The sequence below is a fragment of the Melozone crissalis genome, unplaced genomic scaffold (genome assembly GCF_028551555.1).
Source record: "Melozone crissalis strain CALT ecotype California unplaced genomic scaffold, PUWL_Pcris_2 ptg000108l_1, whole genome shotgun sequence".
NCBI classification, from domain to species: Eukaryota; Metazoa; Chordata; class Aves; order Passeriformes; family Passerellidae; genus Melozone; species Melozone crissalis.
Genome location: NW_026535885.1, coordinates 1,313,671 through 1,340,530, shown reverse-complemented (window position 1 = coordinate 1,340,530; position 26,860 = coordinate 1,313,671). Strand labels below are relative to the sequence as shown.

The window sequence follows — 26,860 nt, the reverse complement described above, 5'->3', positions numbered from 1 at the left end:
GCGCGGCGCCGCTTCCGCTTCCTGCCCGCAGCCAAGATGGCGGCGGCGGCGGGGCAGCGCCGTGGGCCCCGCGGCCGCTGAAGCCGCTTCCGCCGCCGCCGGCTCTCCAGCAGTAAAAATGGCGGAGTCGGTGCTGGAAGTTGTGGGCCGGCTCCAGGCGCGGCTGGCGGGCAGCGCCGAGCCCAAGAAGGTGATGGGGGCTGCCTCGGCCCGCCGGGGTGCCAGCGGTGGGGACGGGGGTCGGGAGTGCGCGGTCGGGGCCTCCCTCCGCCGGGGCTTCCCCCGCGGGCAGCTCCGTGCCCGGCCGGGGCCGCGCTGCGTGGGCTGGGACGTGCGGGCTGCCCGGGGCTCGTCCGCGGCTCGCGGGCCCTGGGTGTCCCGTTGCGGCGGGCCGGTGTCGTTTGCGGGGTGTCCCCGTGGCAGTGCTGGGCAGGCGTCTCTTTTTAGGGTCCCCCCGAGACAGCCTTGGGGTGGTGGCAGGGGTCCCGTAGCAGATCCTCCCGCGACAGTGGCAGGCAGGGATCACTTTTGGGGTGTCCCCTGGCAGTGACGAGCAGGGATCCCTTTGGGGTCTCCCTTGGCAGTGTCGAGCAGGGGTCTCTTGTGGGGTGTCCCTTGGCAGTAGCAGGCGGGGGTCCCTTTTGGGGTCTCCCTTTTGGGGTGTCCCCTGGCAGTGGCGTGCCGGGGTCCCTTTTGGGGTCTCCCTTTTGGGGTCTCCCTTTTGGGGTCTCCCTTTTGGGGTGTCCCCTGGCAGTACCGGGCCGGGTGCCTTTAGGGGTGCCCGGTGGCCGGGCCGGCCATTCGGGCAGCGGAGGGAGCGCTCTCCGGAAGAGCCGTGTCCCGGTGACGTGTTGGGTGGCGGAGCCGCGCGCCCGTGAGCCCACGCAGGGAGGCCCCGCCGGGGGCCGGGGCTCCCCTCCTGTCCCCTCCGGTCCTCCCTGGCCTTGGGGGACTCGCCTGGCTCCTCTCGCCCCTCTCCACCAGGGAATGTCCCCGCTGCCGAAATGTTCTGCTGCGGTGCTGCCCCGACCTGCCCCGGGCTCGCTGTGCTCGGTGACATTCCGGTGACAGCCACTGTCCTGCACCAGAGCTGGTTTTTCTAGTGAGATTTGGAATTCTGGTGGAGCTCGGGCGTGCTGTTACTCCGTTCTCCTGTTTGAAAGGGGGGAGCGTCTGCTGGGAATATTCACACGTGTTGGGTTCACGTTTTGTGTAATTCAGGTGAAGGAGGAGGCAGGCAGGGCTGTGCAGCTGCTCCGTGCTGGGCTGGCTCTGTGTCACCGAAACAAACACCTGCAGAACTCGCTGCCCGAGATCTCCCACCACCCAGGAGGAGGAGGAGAGGATGCTGGATGCTTACCCTTTGAAATGGGAGCCCTGCAGGAGCTCCAGCCTGGCTGGGGGTGATGCAATGGGATCTGGTTACTCTCCTCACCCTCTCAGAGCAGGGTTGAACTGGTGGAGCCCCAGATGGAGCTGTGGGACTGCCAAGGAGGCAGATCCAGGGGGTCTGAGCTTCCTGAGATCATGGGCAGGACTTGTAATATTGTTTCAGTGCTCTGTGCACAGAGAGTTAGCTCTGCTGTTCCCAGCCCCTCGTGTGAGCTCGGGCAAGAAGCGCTGGAGTGTTTCTGGAGCACTGCAAGCCCCGGGCAGTGTTTGCACAGCCCGGCTCTTTCTGCAGTGACCTCGTGGTGTGAAGTCGTTTCTTGCTCTGTTGATCCTGGGCGGTTTTGCAAGGGCAGGCAGAGGAGGTGAAGCAGGGTAATGACTTGAAAAGCTCTTTTCTTCCCCAGCAGAAAGGCCCTGTGACCTATATTCTTTACTTCTGATACTTTCCCAACCATGTCCTCGGAAATGTTAGTGGTTTAAAGCCTGAATTTAGTTGCCATTGCATTGTCTTGATGGATCATGTGAGGATCTTCCTGTTGAAGAAATTTTACCCCATCAGCAGGACAAACCCACAGCATCCCTGGGTGCTGCCCACCCTTACACCATTTCCAGTCCTCACTCTTCTTGCCTAGTCCTTTCAAAATATTTTATCAGGAATGTGAAAGAATAATTTTTGCCCAGTATGCCTTGCTGAAAGGTGTAAAGTGTTGTTATTCCTGGTTTTGGGTAAAAATTGGGCTGCTGGCACGGAACAGTGCGAGTGAAATCTTGGACAGTGCTGTCATGGTTTGGAAAATGTCCTTTTTTTCCAGCAGAGGAGGTACAAGTTCTGCTTCAGGGCTATGGGAAGAAAGAGGAGAAGGAAAACATGAGCAAGAGCATCTTCATGGAGGCACAGCAGCCAGGCTGTGCTGGAGCAATTTGATATTAGTGTGTGTTTGTAGTGTGGTAACGGTCTGGCTGCCTTCTTTCAGGGAAAGAAAACGATCCACCCATGTTCAGCAGGACTTGATTGGAGCTGGAGCTCAGTTTTGTGGGTTGTGTCTTGACTGACTGAAGCCCTGCCCTGTTCTGGGGTGTTTTAGAAGAGTTTTGTCGTGTGTGTCTCACAAAACTCAAGCTTGGTGTTCTCTGTCTCCCACCTGGTCGCCTTTTCCTCTCAGAATTTGTATGATTTTGGTTATTTCCAAGGTGAGCTGTCAGATTTAGAATCCCAGGATTGTTACAGGTTGGAAAAGACCTCCAGGATCAAATCCAGCCTTTGATGGAACCCTTCCATATCAACTGAGTTCCACACTGAGTTGTTTCTTGAACACCTCCAGGGATGAAGACTCCACCACCTCCCTCCAATGCCTGACCACCTTTCTGTGAAGAAATTCCTCCTGTTGCCCAAAATTCCTCCTGATGTCCCTGTAAGCCTCAGTGGGATGAACTCCATCAGCTTGTTTCCAAAGGAAATAAAGTTTAGTACGAGTTTTTAAGCCTGACTGCATCAAAGTTGTCTCACTTGGTGCATCTCAAGCCCAAGGACCATGGAGGAACTGACTGCAGTGGCTGTGGAATATCTCAGCTCCTCATGAGACGTGTTCTGGATCAAGTGTGTGGCTCCCCTGGTCTCCAGCCACACTGAGAACAGCATTGCCATTGAGAGCAGCACTTCTCTTCCTGGAATTCAGCCCTGAAGGCAGCAAATAACTAAAGAGCAAACAGAACTGTGGGAGATGCTGCAGTGGGGTGTAGCTAGAAAATATTTAGGGACACCAGAACGAGCTCTCCTTTGGTTCTGACTCTCACAGTGGGATTTTGTAAGCTCTGAGGAAACTTTTCTATGAATTTAATGACTCACAGAGATGCTGTTGCTTTAACATTTTCCTGGTTTACCCTTTTTCTATCTAGTACAAAAATCCATCTTTCTTTCACTTCCTGCCCCCTTTGTTCACACAAATCCAAACTCTTTATTACCAATCCCTGAAGGATTTTGGCCTTCCCAGAGGGATCCTGACCCCTGAACTGTGAGGAGAGGCAGCAGAATTGGGCTCTGTCTCTGCTGCCTTTGCTTTGGTGCCTTCAGTTGCCAGCACTTGTTGAGCAGCTGTGCTGGCAAGGCAACAGCAGCCACTCTTGGTATCAGTGTTTCACTCTTCTAAACCAAGAAAACCGAAACCTTGTGTCACAGTTATTAGGTCCTAAATAGAAAGGGTGGTTTCTAGTGAGCAGAAGTTGTGGTTTTGCTCATGTCAGTGGAACCCTTCTCTGGGTGTCGAGGAGCGTTTCCTCTCTGAAAGCAGAACCCTCCTCAAAGAGGTTCAAGGAACTCCTTTCCCTCCAGAGAGACCTGCAAACCTGCCTGGTCCTTGCAGGGTGGCTGTGGGGGTGCCTGGGTGGCAGCTCAGGCTGACACTGCTGATCTGAGCACGAGCACAGTGCTTTCAAGAGAAGATCTTGTGGATCAGGGGCAGCCCTTTGTATGGCATATAGCATAGGAGTGCTGAGCACAGCCTGGGCTCTATAGGGGCTGTAATAATGGGAATGCTGATGAGGCTGGACTGTGGCTATAGCTGAGCTGTGGGAAATGATGTGAGGGGCAACAGTGCTGTCAGATGTGTTCTACCATGTACTGGAGCTCCAGAGCCAACAGCCATCGTGGGGAGGCCATGTCCCCAAGCACCTGGCTGGCAGAGGTGCAGGAACATCCCCTGCACTGAGAATCCCACAATCATTGGGGTTGGATCCTCCAGGATCATTGGATCCAACCTGTGACTGATCCCCACCTTGCCAGCCAGCCCAGAGCCCTGTGTTTGGTCAAAACTTCAGCACCTCCAGGCATGGTGACTCCACCACCTCCCTGGGCAGTCCATTCCATGCCTGGCCACCCTTTCCTGAAGAAATTTCTCTTGGTGTCCATCCTGAACCTCCCTGGTTCAGCTTGAGGCTGTTTTTTTCTTGCCAACCTCCTCCAGCTCCTCCTTGGAGAGGGCTCCTTGTCCCACCCTGTCCCATGGAGCAGCTGAAGATGCTGGCAGAACCTTGCTTGGGGTGTGTGGAGGAAAAAAACACTTCTCTGGTGTTTGGTGAAAAGAGTGGAGCAAGAGGGAGGGAATTTGCTGTTTTAGCACCTGATTGAAGAGAGCCTGTGGCAGTGGAGACACAGGTTCCCCTCTTAGGTCTTTAAGAGCATCTAAAATTCTCCTTCCCCTTTTTATTGCCAAGGGCTGTGATTCCACCACCACCTTCTGAGAGGCTTCCAAGTCCTTTGTTCCTCTTGCTGTGTGTTTGTGTTCCCAGTGCTTTAAACCAGACTGAAGCTGCAAACATTAATATTTGGGTGTGTTACAAGACTTTCTGGTGGGTTCCTGTGGGCAGAGATGAGATTTTTTTGCAGTTGGCCCTCGTCTTCAGCTTCTCCGGAGCTTTTTTGGAGCCAGACAGCAGCTGTCAGCCACTTGGATCTTCCTAACAAGCTCTCAGGCAGTGCAGCATTTTCTTCCTCCCCAGTCCCTGTCTGTGTGACAGCTCTGAACCCTTCTCCTCTTGTCTCCACAGCTGCTGAAGAGTCTGAAGAGGCTGTCAGAGTTACCCATCACAGTTGACATTCTCGTGGTAAGAGCTGTGAAATCTCTGGGGCTTTCCCTCGTGTCTGTGGAGCCAGGGAGGGCTGTTTTCCATGGAATGTGCTTTCCCTGGAACAGGGTGTGTTGTCTCACCACCTGCTCCAGCCCAGTGACACAGGAGTGATTGTGATAAGGTTCTGCAAGTGCCAGGCACGGGGAGGGAGCATGCCAGGGCAGGTGGGAAGCCATGCAGGACAGTTTGTCACGCTCACTTCTCCCAAAAGATTAACACCTGGCTGGGATAAGGGAGTTGGAGCAGATCCCAGCAATAACAAACCAGCAGGAAATGAGGAAGTGCTAATCCTTACAGGTTTTAATAGCTTCTGTCTTCAAACGTGCCAGCTCTCATGGTGAATACTGACTTGGGTTAATAATACAAATAATTAGTGTTTGTCTAAGGTAGAATTAACCTTTGATTTACAGTAGTGAGTGATATAAAGCAGCTGAAGACATAATAAAATGATATCTTTGCTGTTAGACCAAGGAACTTTCTCCCTTGCAGCAGTAGGGAGTGTGTTGGTTTCTCTGACTCTTGAGGGAGTTTAGCAGGGGTGAGAATTCCTCTTTTGCTAAGATGGATTCCTGGCTCTCTCATGAAGGAGACAGGAGTTGGGAAGACTGTGAACAGCCTGAGGAAACATGAGCTGGTGGGAGACTTTGCCAAGGACCTGGTGGCCAGGTGGAAGAAGCTGGTGCCGGTGGCACAGGAGGCAGAGCGGTGAGTGAGCCCCATGCATGAGCTTTGGGAGTGTTTTCTCAGTGGATACTTCAAACCTCTCTGGCCAAGGCTGTGGAAAAACTTGTAAAACCAATATGTGAACTCTGCCTGGGGGTTTTGCCTTGTTTTGGCAGAAACTTCCTGCCCTTGCTGGCTCTGGAGTGTTGGGATGACGACAGCTGCAGTTTCATGTGGAAGTTGGGGCCAACTTTCAGGAATTTGCAGTTTGATGAAGAGATTAATAGGAGATGCCACAAAAAGTGCCCTTAATAAAGCAGAATATGCAATCTGCTTGCTTCCCATTTTGTGATTCTGAAGGCAGGAAGTTCTAGGCCCAAGTAAATTGAAAGAATGCTTTCATGAGCCAGAATCCTATGGAAACTGGAAGTTACTGCTAGCAGGCATGTGGCAGTAACAAAGCTGTGTTGAACCCAGCAGAGATCAAACAGATTTGAGTGATAAAAGCCCAGTTATTATTGGGAATTTAAAGGAGTGTATTCCCACGTGTGGAACTGGGGGACATTTCCCACAGCATCACACAGCCAGGAGTGTGTAGGCACAAGGTTCTGTCTCTAGTTCTAACAAAAATGCAATTCTTGCACTAGAAATGCAATTTTTAAATCACTGATTGTTGCTGTTCCTTAGAGATTTAGTGGGATTTTTGCCACAAAGCTACCAAATACTACTTTGGTCTTCCATGAGGGGTGTTCCAGTCCAGGGAATGGCTCTTTTCATTCATGTTGGGCAGTATTAATCTCACTCTTTCTGGTTCCTTCTCCTTTCAGAAATAACCTGGACTCTGAAGACCGTGACTACGAGAGGAGCAGCTCGAGCAAAAGGCACCAGGAATCCTCCCTCAGAGAGGATGAGGAGGCTGATCAGGAATACTCAGAACCCTTCCAGCCTTCTTGCAGCCAGTCCTATAGCCCAGATCATAGGGAAAAGAAGTCCAAAAGGTACCCCAGGCCTGAGAGAGCCTATGAGACTTACAGCTATAGCAGCCACCAGGGGAAGGGTTGGGGCAGATCCTCCCCGGTGCTCTCCTCAGACCAGGAGTACTCGGACTGTGGGCAAGCAGCGTCACCTGAGCCCAGTGAGAGCCCTCAGGACATGGACACAGACCCTTATGCCTCTGAGGAGCAGGAAGAACCAGCACTATTCCCTAGGAAAGCCAATAAAGGGCACAGCTTCCAGGAGAAGCTGGGGGCAGGCCGGGAGCGCGGCGACGTCTGCGACAAAGGGAACGCGAGTCGGAGCAAAGAGCACAAATCCTCGCACAAGAAACAGCGACTCGATGGCAGAGGGGATGACAGGAGCTCTGCCTTCAGCCCTGAGAGGTTGCACAAGGCTTCCTTTAAGGAGCAGCTCCGAGAATCCCCCGTGGCAGCAGGCAGCAAGGAGAAGCAGAAGACGTCAGAGGGCGGCAAAAAGGAGAAGAATCGGGAAAGCGGCGCCTCCAGGAAGGAGAAGCCGCACCCGGAGGAATCTTTGGAGAACCATGTCAAGAAGCAAAAGCATCGGGACTCTGAGAAGAGCAAATTGGAAAAGTCCAAGCAGAGCCTGGAGAGCTCTAACTCAGAGAAAAGGAAAGCTGAGAGTGACTCAGGCAATAGGATCAAGGAAAAGGGGGGTTCTGGGAGCTTAAAGTCTTCGGAGGGGAAGCGCAAAATCTCCGATGTGGACAAAAAATCAGTGGGGTTTTCCTCAAATTCTGGGGAGGGGGAAGCAGAGGATGAGTTTGAACAACCTACAATGTCGTTTGAGTCATATCTCAGCTATGACCAGCCCCAGAAAAAGAAAAAGAAAGTGGTGAAGCCCTCAGCTGGGTCAGCTGGGGACAAAGACAGAGGGCACAGCAAACAGAACGGATCCAAAGCCACTACCAACAGCTCCAGCTCCAGTCAGAAAAGTCCCAGCCACAAGAGAACAAGTGAGAAAAAGGCAGAGAAGAAATCCCCAGAGCCTCCTAAACCAAAGAGGGTAAGGTTTGGTAAGAAAGCAGAGTATCTGTGGGTGTGAGCTTAGAATCCAGCCCAGTTTGCAGTGCATCTCCTGCTAAAGAGGTTCCCATGTCTCCCCTCTCAAGTATTTATGCTTCTCTAAAATGGACCTTTTTTAGTGGCCAGAAATGGGAGAACTGGTGGTACAAGGCAGCTCATTCCAGAAGACAAACCTTCTTTTGTGAAAGCCTGGAAAATGAGCAATATTTCTGTGCAGATCCTTTGTCACATGGGTGCCAGGGTTTGGTGTATAAATAGGAACTAATATGTAAAATCTCTACTGTTTCATCTTTTTACTCAACTTTGAAACACTTGGCTCTTCACAAAGTGGTTTTTATAAGGTTTAACTTACAAATCCTGCTTTGCTGCTCATTCTATTAAATGCTTCATAAAACTCCATATAAAAGTTTTAAGTTTCCCTCAGTTTCTGAGGTTCCCTTCTCCTGCACCAGTGCAAAGTTTTGTGCAGGAAGAGGAGAAGAGACAGAACTGGTAAATGAGTGTTTGAGATCAAGGAAATGCTTCTGCTTGTCCTGAATAGGTTGAAAACATGGATGGCTCTTTCTGGGAGGTGCTGAATGATTCAGATCCCAAATTTCAGCTTCTTCCTATTGGCAGCCACCCCCTGAGATTGTCCCCTGGTGCAAACTGAGCAGCATTGAGTGGTTTATTTAAAATGTGCAAAAACCCCCACAGTTCAGTGCTGTTTGCACCCTGGTGGAATGTCACATTCTGCTGTATTCCTGTCTTATTCCATGTCCATCCTCTCCTTCCAGATAATTTTAGATGTGGTCCCGACATTACCAGACATCCCCCTGCCCCCCATCCAGGCCAATTATCGTCCTCTTCCCTCCATCGAGTCCATCACCTGCTCCCAGACTAAAAGGAAAGGTATGTTGGGCAGGAAAAGGGGTTTGGAATGAGCCAGACTGGGGGAGAGAGCAGGGGTGGGTTCAAGTCTTTTCTTTGGGGTCTGACAAGGGCAGAGGTTTCAGATAAAAAAGCAGCTGCTTCCCATGTGCTCCATCAGAAAATAGAAAAATCCTTCATTGACGCTTCTTTGGGGCTCAGGCTTTGGGTTTGCCCTTCCTCAACTTGCTCTGCAGCCTCTTGGAGAAGACTTTGCCCTTTAGGTCACTTCTGGGTGACTCCAGTTTGTGGCTCCTGTGCCATTTATCAGGACAGGCTCTTCCTTTTCTCTGTCCCCTCCTCACTGCAATGGTTTCCCTCCACAGCTGTGTCCTCGCCGGTGGAGGAGAGCGAAGCTGGTTTCACAGGCCGCCGGTTAAATTCCAAAATGCAGGTGTACTCTGGCTCCAAAACTGCCTACCTCCCAAAGATGATGTCCCTGTACCAGCAGTGTATCAGGGTCCTCAGCAACAACATCGACTGTGAGTACCTGTCCTTGTCTCTGAGTCACTGTGCACTGACATTTTGGCAACTTGGTACAGAGCCCAGCAGTTCCCCCTGTTATAAATATGGGATAAATTCCACTGGAAGCCCAGGGGCTGCAGGGAGCAGCACCTAGAATGCTTTCAGGCAGTGCTAAAGCACTGGAAATTATGGCAAATGGAGCTTGCACAAATATTTCTCAACTTGGAGATATCAGTGTCTGAGGTTCCTTTCTCCTCCCCTCATCCTGAATGATGTTGTGCAACATTGCAGTTTTTTCACTGTGTTTCAAGGTGTCAAGCCCTTTCCTTGGCAAGGAAGGAGCAGGATAATTAATACCCTGTGCTTCTTGCTTCTCTCTAGCAATCTATGAAGTGGGTGGTGTCCCTTTCTCAGTGCTGGAGCCAGTGTTGGAGAGGTGCACCCCAGAGCAGCTGTATCGCATCGAGGAATGTAACCATGTGAGTGCCTGGGTCTGGGACAAGGGATGTGGTGTGCAGGGCTGTCCTCACCTCTGAGAGCTTTTCATTGCTCTTTTCATTGCTAGTCCTGAGTTCCTGGCATTGCAGTGATATATGGGTTTCCTTGAGCTAGGTCTCATAAGCTCTTGGAGATTTATATCACACCCAAGATAGCTCAGCTACCTTAGAAGGCATAAAATTAGTAGGATGGCTTCTGTTGGAAACAGAAAAGTTTAAATAAAAGGCAAAATAACAAAACTCTTTACAGAGAAAAACCGAGCCAGGTGCAAGAGGTTCTTGCTCCTGGTAAAACACCTCACAAAAGCCATTAGTTTATTTGTTCTCTTCTTTTTCTGGTAAATTGCTCAGGCAGGACTTTTTGGCTCCTGTCCAATTGGCCATCCTTAAGTTTGAGGTGAAGTCCCCCAAGTCCTATGAGGTGTCTTTTTACCTAATCAAAGAGAGAAACTTCTGAGCTTTTTCCTTTTTAAGGAGACCAAAGATAGTTTTGTCAGAAAACACAATTCCTACATTGCAGCACATGGCCCCTGCTGGAATTCCACCAGCACTGAGCTGGTGCTGAGGGACAGGAGGAGTCAGGAGGGATCCCAGCTCTGTATTTGCTTCAGGTGCTGGTGGAGGACACGGATCAGCTGTGGCACAACCACTGCCTGCGAGACTTCAAGAACGAGAAGCCCGAGGAGTTCGAGTCGTGGCGGGAGATGTACCTGCGGCTGCACGACGCGCGCGAGCAGCGCCTGCTCATGCTGGCACGCAACATCGGCTCTGCCCACGCCAACAAACCCAAAGGTGGGGCTGGGGGAGCCCAGCTGGGTTAAATCAGTCCAGTTCTCTCTGGAAGGTTTAGCCAGGCTTAGCTCTGTGTGCTCCCTTGCCTTGTAGTTTAGCCGTGTCTTGATTTCATCCGTGACGGTGTTGATGCAGCTCAATATTTTACAGCAATGATGAACAGACTCCTGTTCCATGTGGCTTCTCCATGGTGGCATGGAAGAGAACCAGAATGGGGGGAAACATTTCTGGGTTTTGGGTGAACATAACGATTTTTGGGTGAACATAATGGTTTTTGGGTGAACATACCTGCGGCTGCACAATGCGCGCGAGCAGCGCCTGCTCATGCTGGCACACAACATCGGCTCTGCCCACGCCAACAAACCCAAAGGTGGGGCTGGGGGAGCCCAGCTGGGTTAAAACCAGTCCAGTTTAGGAGCTGCTTAGCTCTGTGTGCTCCTTTGTTTCGTGGTTTAGTGGTGTCTCGATTTCATCCTTGATGGTGTTGATGCAGCTCAGTATTTTACAGTGATGATGAGCAGGCTCCTCTTCCATGTGGCTTCTCCATGCTGGCAGGGTGGGGGGAAACATTTTTGGTTTTTGGGTGAACATAATGAGAACTGCTGAGCTGATCAGTCTGATTTCTCACTCTGAGAGGTTCAGACCTTGAGAAGGAGATTGTCACTGTTTCTTTGGAATGGATGGACTGTGAGGGGTGGATGAAGAAGATAAGCAGTGAGGACCCTCCTTTATAGCCAGCTGGATGTAAGTGATGTTTCCCTCTGACTCTTGCAGGGAGAGTGGCCAAGATGGCATTTGTGAACTCTGCAGCCAAGCCCCCTCGGGACGTTCGGAGGAGGCAGGAGAAGTTTGGAACTGGAGGCCCTCTCCTGCCAGAGAAGACCAAGTGAGTGTTTCTCTGTAGCACTCGCTGCTCGGGGCCCCCTGAAGCTCAGGAGAGGATACTGTGTGTCTGGGAGCTCCTTCTGCAGGGAAACTTGTAACTGTAATTGCTTGGGAAGCGCTGAGATCCTGCTGGTTCCACCTTGTATCAGCCCTGCTGCTGTTACAAACCTGCCTTGTATCTGTAGAATCAACTCAAAGTGAATCCTTTGTGGCAATGCCTGTGCTGTGTCTGTTGCAGAATAAAACCAGTCCTGTACCCCCCCAGCAAAAGCCACGCTCGGGCCAGTGACGAGCAGTCCTACGATGGGCCCAGCACCAGCAGCGCCCACTCGGCCCCGTCTTCAGGTAGCACCTTCTCCTCCTACGACCCCAGGAAACCCCCTGTGAAGAGTAAGTACAGCCTGCAGCACACCCCTGTGGCCTCTCAGAGCTTAGGAACAGCTGCTTCTGCTGGGGGAGGATTCCTGCTGTGCAGGAGGGTTGGTGGTGGTGTCTCTCCTCTCTCTTTCTCTGTTCAAACTTGTTGCAAATATTTGATTCACCCACTCGGAGCTGACTGGATCAGCCTGTCCTGATGGTACCAGTGAGGCAGAACCTCTGTCTGTCCTCCTGCTGCCCTGTGTCTGTCCAGCTGTCTGGAATTGGAGTGCAGCTGTCTCTGGAAGGTTTAACCAGGGATCTGTGTTGGTGCAGTGCAGAAAGCAGCACCTTCTCCTCAGTCTGTGACCTAAAAACTGTGATGGGCCCCGCTCAAACCCTCCTGTCTGCCAGGGCTGCAGCTTCCAACTGCTCTCAGCTCTTCTTCCATCACTTTTCCTTTCCTGTGGGGGCTTTTTCGTTTGATTCAGTGGTGGTGTGTTTTCCTTTCTCTTTTGCAGAAATTGCACCAATGATGGCAAAGACTATCAAAGCTTTCAAGAACAGGTTCTCTCGGAGATAAGTTTGCAGTGCTGAGCTGGGCCTTTCTCTCTTGGGGAGGAGTGGCACTGGAGGGGGAGAAGGCACCCAAACAGCCCTTCCTTATCTTTGAACTCTTTGGAGGCTGCAGCTGCTGGGAGAAGCTTTGATCTGCACAAGATGACGGCACAGTATTTTATCTTTTATTCTGGTCCCTTTCTCAGTGTCAAGCCCCCCCTCTTTTACCCCCCTGTCCCCAACATTCTGTTTCTGGCTTTGTCATCCCTCGAAAGAAGGGTGTACAGAATCTCCTGACACAGGAAAATGTGAAATCTTGGCGCCTGCTGAGAATGGAAGATCCAGAGACTTATTTACAATTATTTAACCTCTTAATAAATTATAAAATGGTTTTAATTAATATTTTGCCCCTCTACCCTGTTGCATTATTTATGTTGCTCCCAGTAGTCCCTTCCCTCCCAACCCAGTGCCAGGGTGTGACTCGAGCTGGAATCCATCTGAGGGGACACTGGGTGTCACAGGAGCCTTTCCTGTCACCTGCTGGGCCCAAAGTCTCACCTGGAGACTCTGGGACAGGCAGGGCCAGTGGCCCAGCCACTTGCCAGGCCTTTGGCTTTGCTCCCTGCTCGTGTGTGTCAATAAAATCTGAGCTCCTGACCCTCTCTGTGCTGTTGCTGTAGATCCTGTCCAGGTGCTTTTGTGGTCCTGCAGGGATGCCAAGAGCCTTTGGGGACGTTTCCTCTGCTGCTGTTGTCTTCTGCTGCCTGCTGGGAATGAAACTGCCAGGGATTTGGGAGCACTTTTACTGTGCATCAAGTCAGATTTTAACTTTTTATCTGGAGAGAGACTGGGGACTTTGCAATGGAAACCAGGTTTTAAATAGCAGTGAAGGCATCGTTTGCCTCTTTTAGTGGGAAGCAGGAAGGAATTCTTCTTGTTTTCTGTGTGGAATTGCAAAGGATTTATTTCCAGTTTGGAAGATCCTAAAGTCTTTTCCCTGTACGTTTTGCTCTGTCCTTTCTTTGGAAAAATCCAAGGATTTTGGTCTTTGAGCCTGAAACCACTTGAATGAGGCTGGAGGGAAGTGAGCAAGGGAATGTGGCTGTTGTAACACGTGTGTGTCCTTCAGAGCAGGGGCTCCAGAGGCTCCCTTGTGCCTGCTGTGTGAGGAGCTGCAGCTCAGGAGGGACAAGGGGCTGGATGGGGGTGCCAGGGGGTGCCCTGGAGCTCCTGGGGAGGTCAGAGCCCTGCTGGGGATGTGGGGATGGCAGCTGGGCTCACAGGGCTGGGCACAGTTTGTGCTGCTGGGAAGGTTTCTGCTTGTGGGCTGTGCCTGGGGAAGGTTTCTGCTCGTGTTTTGTCTGCCCCAAAGGGAACCCCAGGGGTGCTGCAAGCACAGGATGGGGCTGGGGAGACCCCAGGCGTCTCTGGGTCGGGATTCTCCTGTTCCAAGCCATATTTGCTGCCCTAGGACTTTGCTGTCTGGGTGGAAGAGATGCTGGTGGTGGATGCTGTTGTTGTTGGCAGCTCCTGAGAAGCTCTGCTGGCTTTCCATGGCTGCCAAATCCCAATGTCTGTGTGCACTGACCGGGGGAAACCTTGCTGTGAAGGGTCCTCCCTGGAGGGCTCAAAAAAAAATCCCTGTTTTGCTTCTGGTTTCTGTTGGGTTGTTTGTTTCTTTCCTTTTTCATTTTTTCCACCTGCTTTAGAAGACATGTCTTTCTTTAAAAGCATTCTGAACACCTGCCTCCTGTTTATTTGGTCTGTTCTTTGTTTAGTTTGGAATTCTTGGAAAAAATGTTCTCAGACTCTCATGTGCTGTAAGTTTGTTACAGTCCCAGATGCTTTAATGTCCCCGTGCAGCATTTCAGTGTGTGTTGTGCTGTAAGATAATGGCTCCTTTACTCTCCCGTGGTTTTGCTGTATTTAATTTTGCTGTATTTTTAATTAGATAACAATATATTCTCTTCTGCTGACCCTTGTGCTACTCTTCATTTCTCCTCTGTGCTCGGGGTGGGGGCAGAGGGGAGGGAAGCAGAGCCTGGTGTGGTTCAGACACGGTGGAGCTTTGAGCACAGGATCTGGGCGATGCCCAGGAGCGATTTGGGCACTGCTAAACTGCCAACTCATTGATCTCACACTCGGCTGTGGGTATGGCCCAAGCACTGCTGCTCTTTCCCTCTCAGAGCTCCCCCTTTGCTCCAGGCTTTGCCAGCTGTGGCTGTTCTGTTTGTGGCACTGCAGGGAGGTGACACTGGTGTCACTCTGCTCTCACAGGGCCGATGCCAGCCCCTCGATGCCAACCCCTCGATGCCAACCCCTCACCCATCCCTTCCTTTTGCCCAGGCACTAAATCCAGCCTGGGGAGGGGCTGGCACCGGCCCTGAGCTGGGAGCAGAGCAGGGATATTTCCCTGGGGACACTCGAGGCAAAGTCTGGGATCAAAGTGCTCGGACTGTGACACTGTGCGCTTGTTCTGTGCTCCTCCACACGCTGCAGGTGGAGCAGAGCTGCCTCTTCCTCCCACCCATCCCTGCAGGAGGAGGAGGAGGAGGAGGGGGAGTGACTCGTATTTGTATTTTGGTCCCAAACTCTGTGTATATATATATACAATTTTCTATGTTCCTTTTTTTGTGGTAACTAAGATGAATATTTTAATTAGATAAGTTATATGAAAAAAAGAGGAGAATCATGTCTCAATAAAAGCCCAACACTGGACTGTGCCTGCTCGTTCTTTCCTGACACTGACAACGAACGTTACACACACCATGGGGAAACTCCGTGGCTACTCGGAGGGTGATGCTCCGGTATCCCACTCCCGGTAGCCCGCTCCCGGTATCCCGGCGGGGGTGCTGCTCCCGTTCCTGCGCTGTTTGGAACGATCCCCGCGGATAATACCCCCGGAGCCTTTGTGGGAAAGCAGCAGCCATTCCCCGGGCGGGGCGGGACCACCGGGACCTCTCCCCGGGACCACCGGGACCCCTCCCCGGGAGCAGCGGGCGGATCACGGGCTCAGCACGTGCAGAGCCAGACCACGCCTCATATGGGCGTGGCTACAACACAACGGACCAATCACCGGTTTGCGTGGGCGTGGCCATGGGCACAAGGGCGTATCTAATTAATACATGCGGTGACGTCAGGGGGATGGGCGCGGCCTATGAGCAATATGGGCGTGGTTTAGGTGACAGAAGGGCGTGTCCTCTCCGCCGTGTGGGCGTGTCCGGGCGCCGCGCATGCGCGCTGGGCTGTGGCGGCGCGGCCATGGCGCACGGGCACGGGCCCGGCCGGTGCCGCTGCTGCGGGGAGGAGGCGGCGGAGCGCGGCGCGGCCTGGGGGCTCTACCTGCGCATCGACCGGCAGCGCCTGCAGTGCCTCAACGAGCGCCGCGAGGGCTCCGGAGCCACCGTGTTCCGGCCCTGGGAGGAGCGCGGGGACCGATCGCAGGTGGGACCGGGAGCAGGGCCCGGGGAGCGGGGCGGGCACCGGGGCACCGAGGGGATCTTGCCCTCGGCTCGGCCCCAGGGAGGCTCAGCTGAGCGCGGTGTACGGGTCTGGGCCGCTCAGGACGGGAGGAGGCTGTGGGAGCTGGGCCTGGTCAGGCTGGAGAAGGGAAGGCTAGAGGGGACCCCATAAACCCATAAAATACCCTAAGGGTGTCAGAGGGGACCCCATAAACCCATAAAATATCCCCAAGGGTGTCAGAGGGGACCCCATAAACCCATAAAATATCCCCAAGGGCTGTCAGAGGACAGTGCCAGGCTCTGTTAAGGGACAGGACAATGAGTAAGGACCATAAACTAAAACACAACGAGTTCCACCTCAACGTGAGGAAGAACTTCTTTCCATGAGGGTGGCAGAGCCCTGGAACAGCTGCCCAGGGAGGGCTGGAGTCTCTCTGTGTGGGGACATCTCAAACCCACCTGGACGTGTCCCTGTGCCACCTGGTGACATCTCCAGAGGTCCCTTCCAATCCTAAACAATCTGGGGTTCTCTGAGCAAGAGAATCAGGGCCCCCTAAACCCCGCTGGGGTGATCCCTCCAGCTGTCCCCAGCACACCCTGCACACCCCTGACCTGCTCTTCTCTGTCCCCAGTTCGTGGAAAGCGACGATGATGAGGAGCTGCTCTTCAACATCCCGTGAGTTCCATCCCCTGGCACTGCCCTGGCTGCTGCCAGGGCTCCTTCCCTGCCCTGGGGCTGCCTGGAGAGCCCAGGGGTGAGCTCTGTGTGTCTGAGCAGCCTGGCCGTGTGTCTGAACACCCTGGCCGTGTGTGTGAGCACCGTGTCCATGTGTCTGAGCAGCCTGGCCGTGTGTCTGAGCAGCCTGTCCGTGTGTCCGAGCACCCTGTTCGTGTGCCTGGGCAGCCTGTCCGTGTGTCTGAGCACTCTGTCCGTGTGTCTGGGCAGCCTGTCCGTGTGTCTGGGCACCGTGTCCGTGTGTCTGAGCACCGTGTCCGTGTGTCTGAGCAGCCTGTCCGTGTGTCCGAGCACCCTGTTCGTGTGCCTGGGCAGCCTGTCCGTGTGTCTGAGCACTCTGTCCGTGTGCCTGGGCAGCCTGTCCGTGTGTCTGAGCAGCCTGTCCATGTGTCCGAGCACCCTGTTCGTGTGCCTGGGCAGCCTGTCCGTGTGCCTGAGCAGCCTGTCCGTGTATCTGGGCACCGTGTCCGTGTGTCTGGGCACCGTGTCCGTGTGTCTGAGCAGCCTGTCCGTGTGTCTGAGCAGCCTGTCCGTGTGTCTGGGCAGGTTCACAGGCAGTGTGAAGTTGAAAGGCATCATTGTGATGGGCGAGGACGATGGGACACACCCGGCTGAGATGAGGCTGTGAGTAAAACCAGCTCCCCCTCCTCACAGGGGACACCAAATAAATCCATTTCTCTTAATGGATGGAACCCAATTAGCTGACCTGCTGTTAATTACTCCCTGTGTGTCCCTGTCCTGCCAGGTTCAGGAACATTCCTCACATGTCCTTTGATGACACAGCCAAGGAGCCAGAGCAGACCTTCAGCCTGAGCCGGGATCCCCTGGGAGAGCTGGAATATCCCACCAAGTACGAGCCATTCCCTGGGCCCTGGGGGTGCTGCTGCCTGCCAGGGGAGCCCTGCACACACCTGGGGCAGGGGCAGCACAGGGCAGAGCCCCCCAGCTGCCCTCAGGGGGATTTATACCCCCAGCTCTGTCCTGCCCAGAGCCTGGGGCAGGAATTCCTGGGGTGCAGGATCACCCTGGTGTCCTGTCCCCCCTCAGGGTGTGAGGGAACCCCCCTTGCTGGGCTCAGGGGAGGTGCAGGAGCAGCAGCTCTGGCCTCAGGATGTGTTTTCCTGCAGAATCGCCCGTTTCTCCAACGTTTACCACCTCTCCATGCACTTCCCAAAGAACTTCGGAGCTGAGACAACCAAGATTTTTTATATCGGCCTGAAGGGGGAGTGGACGGAGGTGAGTGAGAGCAGAGTGTGGGAGGGGCTGGGATCGTGCTTTTCCCAGTGGGATCTGTGGGAGCCTGCCGTTCCCAGTGGGATCCTGCTTTTCCCTCTGGAGTTCTACTTTTCCCCTGTGGAATTCTGCTTTTCCCCATGGAATTCTGCTTTTCCCCTGTGGAATTCTGCCGTTCCCCACGGAATTCTGCTGTTCCCGGATTTTCAATGTCCCGTCTCCACCCAGGCTCATCGCCACGAAGTCACCATCTGCAACTACGAAGCCTCGGCGAACCCCGCCGACCACAAGCTGGAACAGATCACCCCCCAGACTCACTTCATCTCCTAACGGGGCACGACCGGAGCACCGGGGCTGTGGGACGGACACGGCGCGGTCGCTGCGAGGCATCCCGGGGGCGGCGGGGCCGCTCTGGAGGCTGCACCGAGCCGTGTGCGGGGCCGGTACCGGCTGTGACTGACAATAAACACGCTGCGGTGCAGAGCTGTGCGCTGTCCGTCCCGTGTACGCGGGTGGCACCGGCGGGGAGAGCGGCGGGGGCCTCCTGTCCCCGTAGCCGGTCATCCGCGGGGTGCAGGGCGCTGCGGGCAGGGCGGGCGGGGCCGTGTCACGATAATCCCCGAGGGCCCGGCCATGTCACGATAATCCCCGAGGGCCCGGCCGCGGTTCCGAGCGCGCTCCGGTGCCCGTTTCCATCATGGCCGCCCGGTCGCTCCCGGTGTGTGTGCGTCACTTCCGCCGCGCAGCCGGAAGTTCCTGTGGGAGCGCGTCGGGGGAGCCGCGAGGAGCGCGCGCGCCGGGCCCGGGAGAGGTGCGGGGAGTGGGGGGGGGCGGCACGTACCACCGGGCACTGCGGGGGGGGCTGGGGGTGCGCAACCGGGCAGCGGCGCGGCGGGGGGGCCGTACCACTGCTGCGGGACGGGGGGGGGACATTCCGTGAGGGCCGCGGGGATTGGGGGGGGGCGGCGGGGCCTTTAACGGGGATTAACGGCGGTGCACGGACGCGGTTGTGGCTCGGTGGGCCTCGGTGAGATAATGGGGCTGCGACTTTCCGCCCCCGGGGCCTCGCAGCCTGCAGGGAGCCCCGGTTCTGGCGGAACACCGGGGATCCCGCCTCCATCGCTGCAGCCCCCGCTGGATTCCGCCCCCCGCGGGCCCGGGGAGAGGCTGAGGCACGGTAATTAACGCTAATTAACATCCGGTGGCACCGGTGGGTGCAACACGGCGGGGATCGGACCCAGATTCACCTCCTGGCTCTGTGTTTGTGCCATCACACCCACACGCGCACGGCTGAGGGGATTCATCCCCATTGTGCTCCCTCCGGGAGCGGGGCAGGAGCAGCACAGGCAGGGATTGCCTGCAGGAATTTTGGAGATTCCCGGAGCAATTTTGGGGATTCCCAGCAGGAATGTTTGGGGACTCCCGTGAGGAATGTTTTGGGATTCCCAGGAGGAATGTTTGGGGGTCCCAGTAGGAATTTTTTGGGGTTCCCAGGAGAAATGTTTGGCATTCCCAAGAGGAATGTTTGGGGTTCCCAGCAGGAATGTTTGGGGATTCTCGTGAGGAATGTGTGGCGGTTCCCAGCAGGAATTTTTTGGGGTTCCCAGCAGGAATTTCAGGGTTTCCAGCAGTAATTCCAGCAGGAATGTCTGGGGCATCTCTAAGCATCCCGTGTTTCCCAGCAAGCAGCGTGTCCCATCCCTGCCAGGGGACAGTGCTCTTATTCCTGGCTGTCCCTCCGTCTCCCTGCCAGGTTTTTGGCAGCTGTGGTTTCTCTCCTGGCCGGGTTTTTGGCAGCTGTGGTTTCTCTCCTGGCCGCTTGTTTTGCCCCTGGAGTGCACGTGGGCCGTGGGGCTGTGTCAGATCCGGGGAGCTGCTCTGTTCCCGTGGTTTTGTTTTTATTTGAGTGGGGAAGCCGCTGACGAGCAGTGGGTGGAACGAGTCGGGCAGGTCCTGGCCAGGCTGGCAGACGCAGCAGGCTGTTTCTCCTGGGTAAGGCAGGCTGCTGGCACTTTGGGGGAGCTTTGGGGTGATCTGGGATGGTGCTGCTGTGGGAGGTGAAGCTGGGGCAGAGTGTGATGAGGAAAGGACAGAGATGGGATCTTGGGAGAGGCTGGAGCTGTGCCAGGGCAGGTTTAAGTTGGATTTCAGGGAAATGTTTTCCCTCAGAGGGTGCCAGAGCTCCAGGAGTGTTTGGGCACCACCCCAGGGATGCTCAGGGTGCGTTTTTGGGGGTCTGTGCAGGGTTTGGGGATGGATGGATGATTCTTGATCCCTTCCAGCTCGGGATGTTTTGTGACGGTGCTCTGGAGGCTGATCCTGTTTCTGGGGGATAAAGGCAGTGCCCTAAACAAGCTCTGATCTAATTAGTGCTGGTGGCCAGTGGGGTCAGGGCACTGTGGCAGCTGTGATTTGTGATGTATTGGAGCAAACACCCTGGGCTGTTGTGGCTGAGGGCTGGGTGCTCTGTGGGCTCTGGCAGTGACAGGACAGTGCTGCTGACCCTGCCTGCTGCCCTGGGCAGCCACAAGGCTGTCTCCCATCACTGGGGGGGGCTCAGAGCAGCTCCCAGTGCTCTGGTTCATCCTGAACAGCCCTATAAAGCAGGGCTGGACCTTTGTGGGTGCAGCAGAGCCTGTTCTGTGTGCCGAGGGTTTCCTGCTTCCCGCTGGGAGCAGATGTGGGTCAGGCTCAGGGAAGGGCTGTGGGGATGCAGGGATGCTGAGGCTGGGCTGCCCGACCTGCAGGGATCAAGGAAGGATGCAGGGATGCTGAGGCTGGGCTGCCTGACCTGCAGGGATCAGGGAAGGATGCAGGGATGCTGAGGCTGGGCTGCCTGACCTGCAGGCATCAGAGAAGGATGCAGGGATGCTGAGGCTGGGCTGCCTGACCTGCAGGGATCAGGGAAGGATGCAGGGATGCTGAGGCTGGGCTGCCTGACCACCCTCTGCCCACGCTGGTGCAGCCACAGGAACGACTTTGGCTCTGAGCTGTAATTTCCATTTCCAGGCTAATTTTAACACTTCCAGCACCCCACGCGCAGAGCACTGGCTGCTCCCGACCCTCCAGCACTGCCAGGCCACACCGTGGGGTGTTCCACCAGCAAACTGCTCTTTATTTTCTTCCAAGCAGCTGCTCCTGTGGGTGCAGCAGCTGCCGAAGGGGGTGGGAGGTTTGTTTGTTGTTTGTTTTCCTGCCTCACCCCAGGCTGTGCCCGCAGGTGCCAGTGCTCACCCCTCTCGGTGTATGTGTGGTAACAACATGTCTGTCCCCCTCCTCGCCGACGCTGTCACCGTGTCAGGGGCAGAGCGGGAGACCGCCGCGGTAAGGGCTCCATTCCCTTCCCCTTCCCTCTGTGCTTCTGCTCCAGGGTGGGAGCTCAGCTTGTCAAGGCACTGGGGTTTAAGGTTTTAAAAGCAAATTTCCCAAAGGAACCCCCCCAGTCGGTCCTTCCCTGGGGTCTGCAGGCTGCCTCCCCTCTGCTCCCTGAGGTTCAGGGGTTGCTGGAGCCTGAGATGAAAAGCCTGGGGAAGTGGATTTGTGAGGCCTTGGTGATACAGGGGAGGAATTGCTCCCTGGGAGGGTGGGCAGGCTCTGGCACAGGTGCCCAGAGCAGCTGTGGCTGCCCCTGGCAGTGCCCAGGCCAGGCTGGATGGGGCTTGGAGCAGCCTGGGACAGTGGAGGTGTCCCTGCCATGGCAGGGGTGGCACTAGAGGCGCTTTGAGATCCCTTCCAGCCCATTCTGGGGTTCAGGCTCTGGTGCCATCCTGGTGGGATGATCTGTCACTCCCTGTCCCTGTGCTGTGCAGAGGAGTTGGGACCTGCCTGTGGCAGGATGACACCACAGCCCTGACCCACCCATCCGCTGCTCCACGCTCATTTCAGCCTCTTCCAGTTGGTGACTAAGTGTCCATTTGCCACCTCCCTGCAGCCCAGCCCTCTGTGACTCTCACACCAGCTAATTCCCTCCCTTCTGTGTTTAACAGGTGATTTTCCTCCATGGCCTTGGCGACACGGGGTGAGTGTCCCTGAGCTGGCTCTGCCTGGGATGTGTGCATGCCTGAGGCAGATCCTGCCCTTTTGCTGCTGCTTTCCCTTGGTCATCTCCAGGATCTGTGTGGGGCTTTGGGCTGGGGTCTGCAGCCCCTCCTGCACCAGCCTGGCGGGGACTGGCAGGGAATTGCTGCTGCCAGAGCTGGCTGCTCTTGAATATTTATGATCCCGGCAGCCTGGCAGCCCCCCACCCCCCACGGGTGGATTTTCTGCTGCCTTGGGGATTGCTGATAAGCACTGCTGATAAGCACTGCAGCTCTTGCAGGGCTGGCAGCTGGGCTGGGCCTGCACCAGGGCATCTCTGCTCTGCAGGGCCACCTCGGGGGTCCCATGGTGGTGACCAAGGGCTCCTCCCTGTCCAGGGGATTCCTTCCTCCCTGTCCTCCCTGCCTGCAGCTTTGGGGCTTTGTGGTCTCCCCCCAGATGGGATCAGTTCTGGGGGAGTTTCAGGGGAGGTTCAGGCTGATGGAAGCTCAGGGGACGGGTTGGGGGCAGCAGGGTTTGGGAAAATGGCTCGGACAAGCCTTGGATTGATCTCCTGTCCCTCCCCAGACACAGCTGGGCCGATGCTCTCTCCTCCATCCGCCTCCCCTACGTGAAGTACATCTGCCCTCACGCGTGAGTGCTGCCCTGGGGGGTTCTTGGGGGGCTTCTTGGGGGTTCCTGAGGCTGCCAGGGCTGCTGGGGGAGGCCTGAGGCCAGCAGGGCTGCCCAGCTCTGCTGCCATGGTCAGCTCCTGCTCCATGTTCCCACACAGTGAGCAGCACCAGAGGCTCCTTTCTTTTCTTTCCTGTCTTGTTTATCCCTGGTGGCTGCAGGGAGAGAAAGACAAAGGCTCTGGAGCTCCCAGTGCATCCCTGCTCGGGCAGGAGGGGGCTCAGCAGGAAGGGGAGAGGTCTCAGCCTTCCTGCTCCCCTCAGACTTGAGCTCAACCACCCCAAATGTTCCTCCACAGGCCCCGCATCCCGGTGACCCTCAACATGAAGATGGTGATGCCCTCCTGGTCAGTGACGTGGGGGACAGGGCTGGGTGGGACCTTTTTGGGCAGTGAGAGGGATGGGGGGACAAAATCCACTGCCCTGTGGGGAAGGGCAGAGCCCCCCAGCTCCTGCCTCCCCACACTCGGGGTGCTGGGAGAGGCTTTGGCTGACCCTGCTGCTTCCCCCAGGTTTGACCTGATGGGATTGACTCCAGATGCACCTGAGGATGAGGCTGGGATCAAGAAAGCTGCAGAAAACAGTAAGGAGCTCTGTGAGGGGAGGTGCTGAGCTGCTGTGTGCCTCTCCCTCGCTGTGGCTGCAGCAGGTGTCTTCCTTCCACCTCTCCTTTGTTTCTGCTGGCCTGTGATCCCACAAACTTTCCCCTGGCACCTCCCTGTCCCTGATGTGCACCCTGAAGCTTGGGGTGATGCTTTCCAGCCCTTTCCCCTTCCACTCACCCATTTCTCCATCTCCTTGCAGTTAAAGCAATCATTGAACACGAGATCAAGAATGGGATCCCCCCCAACCGCATCATCCTGGGGGGCTTCTCTCAGGTGAGGGTCCCCAGTTCCTGCTCCACCTGTCACAGGGTGTGAGCTGACACTGGGGGTGTCCCTGCACCCCCGTGGGTCCCCAGTGAGTGCCTGTTCCCCCTGCAGGGCGGTGCCTTGTCGCTGTACACGGCTCTGACGTGCCAGCACCAGCTGGCGGGCATCGTGGCGCTCAGCTGCTGGCTCCCGCTGCACAAGGCCTTCCCTCAGGTACCCCTGCCCTGGGCACGCCCCTCCCTCACCAGGAGGGGCTGCTGGCTCGTGTTGGGGGCACAAAGCACCGTTGGTGTCCCCTCACCCGAGTGTCCCCTCCCTCCTTTTGGCAGGCGGCGAACAACGGCGTGAACAAGGACATCGCCATCCTGCAGTGCCACGGGGAGCTGGACCCCATGATCCCCGTGCGCTTCGGGGCCCTCACGGCCGAGAAGCTCAAGTCTGTGGTCACCCCCACCAAGGTGCAGTTCAAAACCTTCCCTGGAGTGATGCACAGTTCCTGTCCTCAGGTCAGTGCTGGCCATGGAGGGATGGGTGGTGATCAGTGATGGGCCCCTGGGAATGGCTGGAGCTGTGCCAGGGGAGGGCTGGGGTGCATTTCAGGGAAGGGTTCTTCCCCCACGTGGTGCTGGGCACTGCCCAGGCTCCCCAGGGAATGGGCACAGCCCTGAGGCTGCCAGAGCTCCAGGAGCCTTAGGACAGTGCTGCCAGGGATGCCCGGGGTGGGATTGCTGTGGGGTCTGGGCAGTGAATCCTTTTGGGTCCCTTCATTTTGGGATCTTTGGGACCAACCCCAGCACTGCAGGTCAGGCAGGGTGGGGAACACATGAGATATATTTGTTCCTGACTTGCTCTGGGAGGGCACAGAGCCCTTGTGCCCCATCCCGGCCCTTGGGGGATGTGCAGAGCCCCAAGCCCCGTTCCCGGGGCCCAGCCCAGCCTTTGGGGATATGCAGAGACTCCTGCCCCATTCCCGGGGCACATCCCAGCCTTTGGGGAGCCCCGTTCCCCGTTCCCGGGGCCCGGCCCACCCTTGGGGCAGCCCCGGTGTGACGGCCGTGCGCCGCCCGCAGGAGATGATGGCGGTGAAGGAGTTCATCGAGAAGCTGCTGCCCCGGATCTGAGCCCAGCCCCTCGGGACTGTCGCAGGGGAGGGTGCCGAGGTGTCCCCGTGCCCCGCCCGCTGCCAACGGAAGCCATGGCCCCCCCAGCGCACCTCCCGCACCCACCGTGCCCGCGCCCTGCACCGCGTCCCCCGGCCGGGGCTGCCCGGCTGTCCCGCTGCTCCCGGAGCCCACACCGGGGCTGCCTGAGGCCGGCCTGGCAGCGGCCCGTTGGCTCCTGCTCTGGCTCCGGGCGCTTCCCGGGGGAAGGTCACCGTCGGCGCGGCGCCCCGCGGGGCTGGCACGGCGCGGGTGAGGTTTTGGGTTTGGGGTTTTTGTACCAGTATTAGGGCGGGACGTGCCCGGCTGCGGTGGGAGGAGCGGGGCGGGCTGGGCACCCCCGGGGCTCGGAGCTCTGCCCCGGCCCCCCTCAGGCGACTCGCGGGTTTTCAGTGAGGGCTCAGGAACCCGGGACTCCCCTGCGGAGCCTGCAGGCCCGGGGCGGGCTCTGCCCTGGGCTGGCACCGCCAAAGGCCGCCCGGGGCCAGGGCAGGGTCAGCGCAGCTCCCGCACGGCCCCGCCCGTCACACACGCACACTCCCCTCAGCCATCGGGGCGGCTCTGCCCTCCTGGGATAATCAATCACCTCCTTCCTCCTGCTCCTCCTCCTCTTGTTGCTTTTACAAAATCTCCATCCCAGAGGCGTCTCCCCTGCTCCCAGCCCAGCTCTGCACCCTGGGAGCCCCAAAGCTTCGTTTACACTCACGGAGCCACCGGCCCCGTTTCAATGTCTTCTCTTGCTGCTACTCGTCCTTCCCTTTGGACTGGGGCTGGCTCGGGGAGGGGGGGTCCCTGCACCCCGGCTTTGGCTCCTGGTGCAGCTGGAAGGAGCAGCTTTGCTCCCAGCCATCCTCTGAGCCCGGCTGCTGCTGTGCCCCTCCCTGTGTGCCCCCGGGGCTCTCTCTGCCCCCCCATGTACAATCACCTGTGGCTTTGTCCCCTCCGAGTGCTGGCATCGTGCTGGGGCCCCGAATGTCTCCTCTGGGGGGGCTCCTGGCTGACCCTCCCCTCCCACAGGGCCCAGGGCAGCGGCTGTGGAGCAGCTCTGCCCTCACCCCCTTTCCCTGGGCTGAGCCCCCACTCGGGGCTGATCACGGCTTTTAGAGCACCCCCACATTCCCCAGGCTGGCCCTGCTCCCCCTGCCCTGCCCCAGAGAGGTGAGGGCTGCCCTGGGGGGCTCAGCCCCAGCAGTTCTGCCCCAGCCCTGCCCCTCCTGCCCGGGCTGTGCAAAGCAATAACTGCCCTCTGGAGAGTGCAGCGTGGAGCCCACCCTGCCTGGGCCCTGGCCTTGGGCTTTCCATCTTTGCTCCTTTTAGGAAGTGTGAAAGCAGCAGAGCTGCTGCTGGCACCCGGGGCAGCCCAGCTCTGCCCTGCCCTGGGCTCTTTGATGCTGTGTTTTAATGCTGCTGTGCCCCTGCCCCCCAGGCCTGGCTGGGGGGCACCAGGGGGTGGCAGGGGTGGGATGGCAGCACCCTGGGGACACCAGGGGTGGGATGGCAGCTCCTTGGGGCACCAGGGGCTGGCAGGGGTGGGATGGCAGCTCCCTGCATTACCAGGAGTGGGATGGGAGCTCCTTGGGGACAGCAGGGGTGGGATGGCAGCTCCCTGCATTACCAGGGGTTGGATAGCAGCTCCCTGGGGCACCAGGGGCTGGAGAGGGACAGACTGACCTGTGTGACTGTGAACTGGAACCGTGTGTGAGGGGCCCGGGCCCAGCCCTGTGCAGAGCATTCCTGCTCACTCCCTGCCCGAGCAGTGCCGGGAACCCGGGAGGGAGAACGGCTTCTCTCCATTCCTCAGTACAGCTTTGGGGTTTTTCTTCTGGTTTTTTTTTTTTTTTTTTCTTTTTGGGTTTGGTTTTTTTTGGTTATTTTTCTTCTCTCTCTTGTCTTCCTTGTACATGTTTGGGGTTTTTTTTTTTTTGTGTGTGTGTGTGTTCCACAGAGAACCAAGGTGAAATAAATCCTCAACTTATCCCGGAGCTGAGCTGGCGTCATCCCTGGCCAGGCAGGACGGGAGATTTGGGGTGGAATCGGGTTCCATGAGGCCCCAGGGTGCCATTTATAGGGGCAGCAGCTCTGGCTGAGGGGAAGCAGAACAAAGCTGCCACTTAGAAAGTAGGAAAGTTTATTTTAAAAACAAATCAAAAGCTCAATTCATAAGTTATTCATCCAGCCGACAGCACACGGGGCCGGCTGCGTCATCCCTGCCCTGGGAGCTGCCAGGAATAAACAGGAGCAGTGTGAGACAGGAGGGCAGGGCTGGCTCCTGGCAGCCTGGGGCTGTGGGGAGTGGCTGCCACAGGAGCCCAGAGCCAGGGACAGGCAGCCAGGCTGGCACAGCCCTGGGCAGGGGCTTCTCCAGCTCAGCAGGAGAGGGGGAGATGAGATTTGGTCCCCAAAACCATGCTGGGGGTAAAGAGGGGAGTGGAGGAAGCCTTGGAATGTGAGTGGTCCCTGTGGGAGGTTCCTGGTGCCTTCCCTGTGCCAGGGCAGGGGCAGAGG

The 26,860-nt window shown here is 56.6% G+C and overlaps 3 protein-coding genes across 4 annotated transcripts; all 3 read left to right on the top strand.

Annotated features, from left to right (window-relative positions):
- The first annotated feature begins 37 nt into the window (after nt 1–37).
- Nucleotides 38–13,610, top strand: ELOA (elongin A). The gene is made up of 11 exons (XM_054292267.1): nt 38–190; nt 4,936–4,992; nt 5,603–5,721; nt 6,507–7,701; nt 8,498–8,612; nt 8,957–9,112; nt 9,477–9,574; nt 10,204–10,384; nt 11,159–11,270; nt 11,508–11,659; nt 12,148–13,610. The coding sequence occupies exons 1-11, from the start codon at nt 119–121 to the stop codon at nt 12,207–12,209; spliced, it is 2,319 nt and encodes a 772-aa protein (XP_054148242.1). The 5' UTR covers nt 38–118; the 3' UTR covers nt 12,210–13,610.
- Nucleotides 13,611–15,430: 1,820 nt separating this feature from the next.
- PITHD1 (PITH domain containing 1) lies at nt 15,431–18,114 on the top strand. Its single transcript, XM_054292308.1, has 6 exons — nt 15,431–15,628; nt 16,278–16,321; nt 16,928–17,005; nt 17,127–17,231; nt 17,509–17,617; nt 17,843–18,114. The coding sequence occupies exons 1-6, from the start codon at nt 15,446–15,448 to the stop codon at nt 17,942–17,944; spliced, it is 621 nt and encodes a 206-aa protein (XP_054148283.1). The 5' UTR covers nt 15,431–15,445; the 3' UTR covers nt 17,945–18,114.
- Nucleotides 18,115–18,368: 254 nt separating this feature from the next.
- Nucleotides 18,369–24,450, top strand: LYPLA2 (lysophospholipase 2). 2 transcript variants are annotated; one of them, XM_054292291.1, is made up of 10 exons: nt 18,369–18,425; nt 20,835–20,938; nt 21,601–21,632; nt 22,220–22,285; nt 22,623–22,670; nt 22,836–22,906; nt 23,128–23,201; nt 23,307–23,408; nt 23,525–23,701; nt 24,266–24,450. In XM_054292291.1, exons 2-10 carry the CDS (start codon nt 20,861–20,863, stop codon nt 24,314–24,316), a joined length of 699 nt encoding a protein of 232 aa, XP_054148266.1. In that variant the 5' UTR covers nt 18,369–18,425; nt 20,835–20,860; the 3' UTR covers nt 24,317–24,450. The 2 variants fall into 2 exon arrangements, with proteins under 2 accessions (XP_054148266.1, XP_054148265.1); XM_054292290.1 differs by lacking the exon at nt 18,369–18,425 and adding an exon at nt 18,617–18,791.
- Nucleotides 24,451–26,860: the final 2,410 nt, after the last annotated feature.

Excerpts from the sequence above, each read along its gene's own strand:
- PITHD1 (XM_054292308.1), top strand. The coding sequence starts at position 15,446 with ATGGCGCACGGGCACGGGCCCGGCCGGTGCCGCTGCTGCGGGGAGGAG. Across the intron at positions 16,322-16,927 it reads GAGCTGCTCTTCAACATCCC|GTTCACAGGCAGTGTGAAGT; the intron begins GTGAGTTCCATC and ends GTGTCTGGGCAG. Across the intron at positions 17,618-17,842 it reads TGAAGGGGGAGTGGACGGAG|GCTCATCGCCACGAAGTCAC; the intron begins GTGAGTGAGAGC and ends GTCTCCACCCAG.
- LYPLA2 (XM_054292290.1), top strand. The coding sequence starts at position 18,650 with ATGGGGCTGCGACTTTCCGCCCCCGGGGCCTCGCAGCCTGCAGGGAGC. Across the intron at positions 21,633-22,219 it reads CATGGCCTTGGCGACACGGG|ACACAGCTGGGCCGATGCTC; the intron begins GTGAGTGTCCCT and ends GTCCCTCCCCAG. Across the intron at positions 23,409-23,524 it reads TGCACAAGGCCTTCCCTCAG|GCGGCGAACAACGGCGTGAA; the intron begins GTACCCCTGCCC and ends TCCTTTTGGCAG.
- ELOA (XM_054292267.1), top strand. The coding sequence starts at position 119 with ATGGCGGAGTCGGTGCTGGAAGTTGTGGGCCGGCTCCAGGCGCGGCTG. Across the intron at positions 8,613-8,956 it reads CTCCCAGACTAAAAGGAAAG|CTGTGTCCTCGCCGGTGGAG; the intron begins GTATGTTGGGCA and ends TTCCCTCCACAG. Across the intron at positions 11,660-12,147 it reads CAGGAAACCCCCTGTGAAGA|AAATTGCACCAATGATGGCA; the intron begins GTAAGTACAGCC and ends TCTCTTTTGCAG.